The sequence below is a fragment of the Haliotis rufescens genome, unplaced genomic scaffold (genome assembly GCF_023055435.1).
Source record: "Haliotis rufescens isolate VD_foot unplaced genomic scaffold, xgHalRufe1.0.p SCAF_91, whole genome shotgun sequence".
NCBI classification, from domain to species: Eukaryota; Metazoa; Mollusca; class Gastropoda; order Lepetellida; family Haliotidae; genus Haliotis; species Haliotis rufescens.
This window is the reverse complement of record NW_025964385.1, coordinates 890,001-896,938: the sequence shown is the minus strand read 5'-3', so window position 1 is coordinate 896,938 and position 6,938 is coordinate 890,001. Positions and strand designations below refer to the sequence as shown.

Here is a 6,938-nt window from a genome sequence, read left to right as displayed (position 1 = left end):
GAGCGAACGCTTTTACCACTAGACTACCCGATCGCCCCTGCATGACACAGAACAGATGCTAAAATATCATGAGATAAAAACGGATGTAGTGAAGTTTGACTAGATACAGAGGAAGCTTGTTAACTCGAATGCCATTTATTCGACTTAGACGACGTAGTGTTATGGTTCATGACGAGAACATGATCGGCACTTTGTTGTAATATCACTCTCTTAGTCTCGAAGTACGGATAACAAGGGATTAGGACTTTGAGTTAACGTATTCATTTGTATGCGATTTCCCTATGATTTCGAGAACGATTTTCTTATACGGAAATGTGACAATGGAAATTAAGAAACACTGATGTTATTAATGCAGTGTTTAAGGAGAGAATGCGTAAAAGGAATATAACAATGTGTTTTAACAAGATTTCTGCAAATTTAGAAACAAATGAAAGCACTGGTCAAAGAAGGGGTTACCATGGTAATTTGATCACCATCCGTGGACTGTTTTATAAACGTCAAGACTAGGTTTGTCGAGATGAAAATCTGTGTCCGGTTATCGCCTCGTTGTTTACAATGAGTGAGTGAGTTGGCTTTAACGCCGCTTTTAACAGTATTACAGTTATATCACGGTGTGTCAGCTTAATGTGGGAGGAAAGCCCGAAGTGATGCAGGTCTTAGGCGTTTACCACTTCGGTGAAACCCACAAGCACGGGTATGGTGCTGAAACCTAGAAACATAATTGGGGCGAACCGGGATTCGAACCACCAATCATAGGTTTCTGGCATGCCCAAGGGACGCAACTCAGCACAGCGAATCGCGGCGTCTTAGACGACTGGGCCACCCGTGCCCGTTGTATACAGTATGAAGTAATGTGGGAAGCAAAGTGACTGACAGCTGATCAGGCAATGTCCTATATATACTACACAATTTTTTACAGGGATAATGAGATATATCAGATATATCACTTGACATTTTACGGAAATCAGTAAGGGGGAGTAGTATATGTACAGTTCCCATCATGGCGTGATCCAAGCAGGGCTTACTATCGGAGTGAACGCATGTTTATGATTTTTTTGTTTGTTTGTTTGTTGTTTAACGCCGCATTCACCAACATTCCAGCTATATGACGTAGTTCTGTTGATAATAGAGTCTGGACCAAACAATCCAGTGATTGATATCATGAGCATCAATCTATGCAATTGGGACACGATGAAATGTCTAAACAAAGTCTGCGAGCCTGACCAGCCGATCCCGTTAGTCGCCTCTTACAACAAGCATAGTCGCCTCTTACGACAGGCATGGGTTGCTGAGACCTATACTACCCAGGATCTTCACGGGTCGCATGTGTATGACGAAGAGTGTTTTGATAACTCTCCCAAAAGTTCAGCACTCGGGCACGTACATCTATCCACAAACAAACCACGATTTTTCATCAAAACCTGCAATACAAGATTTGAAATAGTTTATTACACACATACAACTGGCACGTCAGCAAACAATTGTTCAGCCACTAATAACAAACATACAATAATCTTCAACTGAACTGTATAAAGATGTAGGACGTATTGGTCCCGTCTTGTGGAGTTCTTTATACACTATCTACATATTTACATACCTATATACTCCTGTGCAACGTGGAAATATTAAGGGAATACAAATCTGACTTGCAATAAGATAAATTTATAAAGTGCCATATATCCCCGATCGGGGCCGTACTGTCTCGGTTACACGCCCGATTGGGGATATATAGAGGTTTGTTTTGCTGTGTATAGTGAAATCTATTTGAACCTGCCCATGTCACGTGATCTGAAATCAAGACCTAACTTTAGCTGGAGTTCCTCAAGGCTGGCAGTGTTTAGACCATTGCCTTAAAAGGTTAAATTGTCTAATGATGAGTATTATGATAGTTGACGTGTATTTTTATCACTTATAAAGACTGACGGAATCAAAAGGCCAATGTCTGGGGCGCATATCGGTAACACAAATGGAATGGAGTGAGTGAGTTGGGTTTAACCTCGCCATTAATCCTATCACGGCGTGTCACCCGAAGTGATGCAGGTCTTGGGAGTTTATCACTTATATGAAACCCACGACCAAGGGTATGGTAGTGCCAAGCGTAGGAACATAATCGGGACGAACCGGGATTCAAATCCACAATCATAGATTTCTGGCGTACCCAAGGGACGCAACTCTGCATAACGAATTGCTGCGCCTAAGACGAAATGGAATGGAATGGTAAAAAAACGGAAGCAACAGATTCATGAAACAAGATACAGTCACAGACATTTGAAGAACATTAGTGTTTGTTAAACAGACGAGAATGACTATGTCCCGTCATTAGCACTGCCGTGTGTGACGTTCGAGGTCATACACTCTGTTCTCGCATCTCAATTAACTCGAAACAGTGTTTATCTCGAAGTGGACCACAATCCCATTTACTTCGATACTCGTATTGTCATGTTTATTCTGTAACATGGAGTGAGTGAGTATGGTTTTACGCCGCTTCTAGCAATATTTAAGCAATATCACGGCGGGGGACACCAGAAATGGGCTTCACACATTGTACCCATGTCGGGAATCGAACCCGGGTATTCGGCGTGACGAGCGAACGCTTTAACCACTAGGCTACCCGACCTGACCTGACTGCGTTTTCTACTTTATTGTCTTCACATGAACTTTCGACATAATAGCCCTGAAATATGCTGCCAACATGATCGACTTGGAAAATGGTTGACTAAGGACGTGAAATAAACATGATTGATAGAAGTGTGCTTTGAACAAAAGTAACCTTTAATATGCCGCGTCACCATCAGGGCACGCAAATGTCCCACTGGTTGACTTTAAAGGTGCTTCAAACATGATTGTGTACGTAGGTAATCAGAAGATGACTGCCCCTTTAAGATGGCCTTGAGTGAGTGAGTGAGTTGGGTTTTACGCCGCTTTTAACAGTATTTCAGTTATATCACGGTGTGGCAGCTTAATGTGGGAGGAAAGCCCGAAGTGATGCAGGTCTCAGGCGTTTACCACTTCGGTGAAACACAGGAGCACGGGTATGGTGCTGACAAACCTAGAAACATAATCGGGGCGAACCGGGATTCGAATCCACAATCATAGGTTTCTGACGCAACTCTGCACAGCGAATCGCGGCGCCTTAGACGCCTGGGCCACCCGTGCCCCCTAGATGACCTTGAAGGTTGAGAGTACGACATGATCAATATCTATTTCTACCATGCTCGCTGACTAGGAGAGTGATTGACGTATAGGCTGTCAACGTGACTTACTATTGGTCGTGGCGGAAACGTTGTACAACATTTACCTGTAACATATGTTCATCAACCGTGATCAACGTATAACATATGAACCCGTATTTAGTGGTCAACCCCAAAGCTGGCTTTACGCCACTCCATGGATGTTTGCACTGATGTCACACTGATGTCAGCACCAATGTCACACCATTGTCACAATAATGTCACACTGATGTCACACTGATGTCACACAAATGTCACAACAATGTCACACTGATGTCACACCAATGTCACACTGATGTCGGCACCTGTGTCACACCAATGTCCCACCGATGTCATACCGAGGTCACACTGATGTCACACCAATGTCACGCTGATGTCCCACCGAGGTCACACTGATGTCACACCAATGTCACGCTGATGTCCCACCGAGGTCACACTGATCTCACACCAATGTCACGCTGATGTCACACCGATGTCACACCGAGGTCACACTGATGTCACACCGATGTCACACCGAGGTCACACTGATGTCACACCAATGTCACACCAATGTCACGCTGATGTCACACCGATGTCACACTGATGTCACACTGATGTCCCACCGATGTCACACTGATGTCGGCTCCTACGTCACACCAATGTCACATAAATATCGGCACCAATAATCAGCCACTGCACTATATGAGTGTATACTATAGGACAAATGGAAATTCAAACGTCTGCGATGAAAGAAACCAAACTGTTACCACTCTTCGGAAAGTCCGAAAGTAGGAAACACGGACTGACCTGGATGACTGGACAGTGGTCAACAAGGGCTGTGCTGTCTCAATTAACAGTCCGCGTTGACCATTGCCTGTCATATTCTGGCTTATTAATGATTGGATATATGACGAGTAGAAGAATCTTTCATAACAAAAATACAATATGGATCATCGTCTTGATTAAACCAAAACAATATAATCACACAAAAGCCAACACAAGCCGTTAGGCCCGGTTGAACAAAGTGACCATAACACAATAATTAACAATACGACTTGCTAGTCTAGTACTTGGACAGTTTTTCAACGGATCCTGGAATGACCAAGGGACGTAACTATTTACAGTGAATACCGGTCGGCACCTTAGACCAATGGTATCAGTCTATGTGAGAGAAACGGGATTGAGATTGGTGTTCCACTGACGTACACCAGGGTGTACCAGACCTGAAGTCACCTACGTTATTTATGAAAATATACCAACTATTTATCAAGCTACACAGTCGAATCATCCCTTTACCCATGTTTTGGTACTGAACTGTACAGTTGGCTACTGAAGGTCACAATGAGGTCATGATGAGGTCATTATGATTCGAAGAGTACATGACAATAAACACACCAGTTTCGGACACTACGAAATCAAATGAACATTGCAAATGTTTTCATTTTGCCTCAGCTAATTGGACATGACAATGTTTCCCGACCGGCATAGGGAGTTGATAACTTCCAAATGGGGGATCATATTTATCACAATGAAACATTACTTCTGTCTTCAAATTACTTTTCAGGTACTGACTATTGCCTTGCTGTGGTACAACCAACACGTACAAATGTGTGATAAATGTAATCCTCATGTCCATCTCAACATGTGACCACTCCTGTCAATCTCCAAAATATAGTCTCTGTAGAAACGGTCATTTAAACTCAAAACTACAAACATGTACCCGAAAAATAAACCAACCACACAACAAGAGATTTTGTACCGATACATGTTAGTATGTAAGTACACTAGTGACTCGTGTTCCAAATAAGAAAAATTCTCGAGAGGTCCCAAGTAAGGGTCGTTTGTTTTGAGCATAACTGCATATAAAAAGCACTGTTAATATAAAAGATAACAATATGTACATGATTGTAGAGTATTTACTGGTTTTGAATGAGTGAATGATTTGGTTTAACGCTTCCTAGTTTTATAGGCTGACGCTGAATACTCTTCACACAATATATCAACCTGCTTCAGTTCGCAATGACACCCTCAGGTTGAGAGCCTCTTTCAACATTACGGGGTAATTAATGTACATTTTATTATGTAATAACTTGTATATTGATGTAAAATAATGAGTGCATGAATGATCACATCTATTGTAAGGTGTATATAATTATTCATCACACATCGTTTGCACAAAAAACAATAGTTACATCTCAAAACCGTGACCCTGGTAAAAAGTAATCACAAAACATTTGTACGACATTGTTGACGTCAACCAAGCACCACGTGACGAGGACGCCGACTCCATCTTCACATGTACGTGGTTGTTTCGTTGCTTCTGATCACATGTCTTCATCACCATCATAGTCGAATATTATTCTCTGTCTTCGAAAGCGCTGCTGTTGTCACGAAAGGAAGACACACAAGCAGTGCGCAATGTCTATAGCCTCCTCGAAAATATATTCCTTGACAGTCACTTGTCCACAGTATATATACATATCTGTGATGCTGCATTATCACAAAACACCAAACAACTCCACTGTCAAGCCGGAGGCCCAAGCAATTCAGCCACTCAATATTTATTTAACATCATGACACTCACACTAATCCAAAGCAAAGTTCCTAACCATCTACGTCGCATGTTTTCAGATGATCATAAACGAACAAGGTTCCATCGTGCTATGTCTTTGTGAAAATCAGAGAAACCAATAACATTTTCTATACATGGTACTATATAAAATATATTCTACAAAGACAAACAGATGTAATCCTAGTAGTAGGTACTTCACCCGTGTGGCCCGATACGTGCCGAGACACATTAACACAACCATAACCATCACACTATCCGACATTTGTCGTTTCTCGATCTTCTCAAGGTGACCACGGTATATTGGATTCTGTATTTTGGCACACCATGATGTCATTTTCCTTCTCTTCCAATATACAACTGCCGTACGTGTCGTGCCACAACCACCTTTGTATTTGACTTTTCAAAACTTACAAAGGTCCCTTCGTAGCTGGTGTTTAAACAATCCTCTGTCACCGTGTCACTGCAGTGCCCCAGTGCCCCAGTGCCCCCTATGATGAGCGTCCACATCACGATTTACAACGAGCTACGTTTTCCAGTCGTTTCGACTTCGTTCAGCACGATCATGTTCAATTCAAAGCTATCCCCCCAGCTTCAATATTCATTTTGATTTCTTTCAACATAAACCTCTTCATTTTAACTCTCCTTTTCATCTTCAACAATCAACCGCCTTCTTTCGACAAGATCAAATTCAATTCCAAACTATTCGTTTCAGTTTCAACAACAATTTTGCCTCCTTTCAACAAGATCATGTTCAATTCACAGTTAACCTTTTCACTCTTTCAACATCATCCTGTAATTCTCTTGTCCATCCTTCGTCTACTTGTTCTTCAGGATTTTCTCCTGAACCTCCTCCTCCTCCTCCTCCACCATCCAAAATACCGCATCACCATTTTCAGTGCTTTCCGTTGCACCTGCCATTAGCTTGGTCTTCGTTCATGGCGGTGAGGGGGATGTAACTCCCTTTGTCGTCGACGTGGCTGCCAACGTTCTTGGTGTAGATGGAGCGGTTGTCTGTGGTGTACTGAGTTGACATGGAGTTGCTTCTCACCACATCAGACTTGTACATCCCCCCTCGTCTCAGTGACCGTGGAAGGAGCGTCCTCAGGTTAGAGTGAACCTGGAAATAGAAGAAAGTTAGTTAGCGTAGAATTTTATGA

The 6,938-nt window shown here is 42.4% G+C and overlaps 1 protein-coding gene across 2 annotated transcripts in view; it reads right to left on the bottom strand.

Annotated features, from left to right (window-relative positions):
• Positions 1–3,044: 3,044 nt before the first annotated feature.
• The window catches only part of LOC124120014 (calcitonin gene-related peptide type 1 receptor-like), a 152,085-nt gene continuing 148,191 nt past the window's right edge, over positions 3,045–6,938 (bottom strand). Inside the window, exon 10 of one of the 2 annotated variants that reach the window (XM_048391579.1) lies at positions 3,045–6,898. In XM_048391579.1, coding sequence (XP_048247536.1) covers positions 6,674–6,898 — 225 coding nt within the window. In that variant the 3' untranslated portion in view covers positions 3,045–6,673. The remainder of the gene's footprint in view (positions 6,899–6,938) is intronic. The other variant, XM_048391580.1, reaches the window with a different exon arrangement.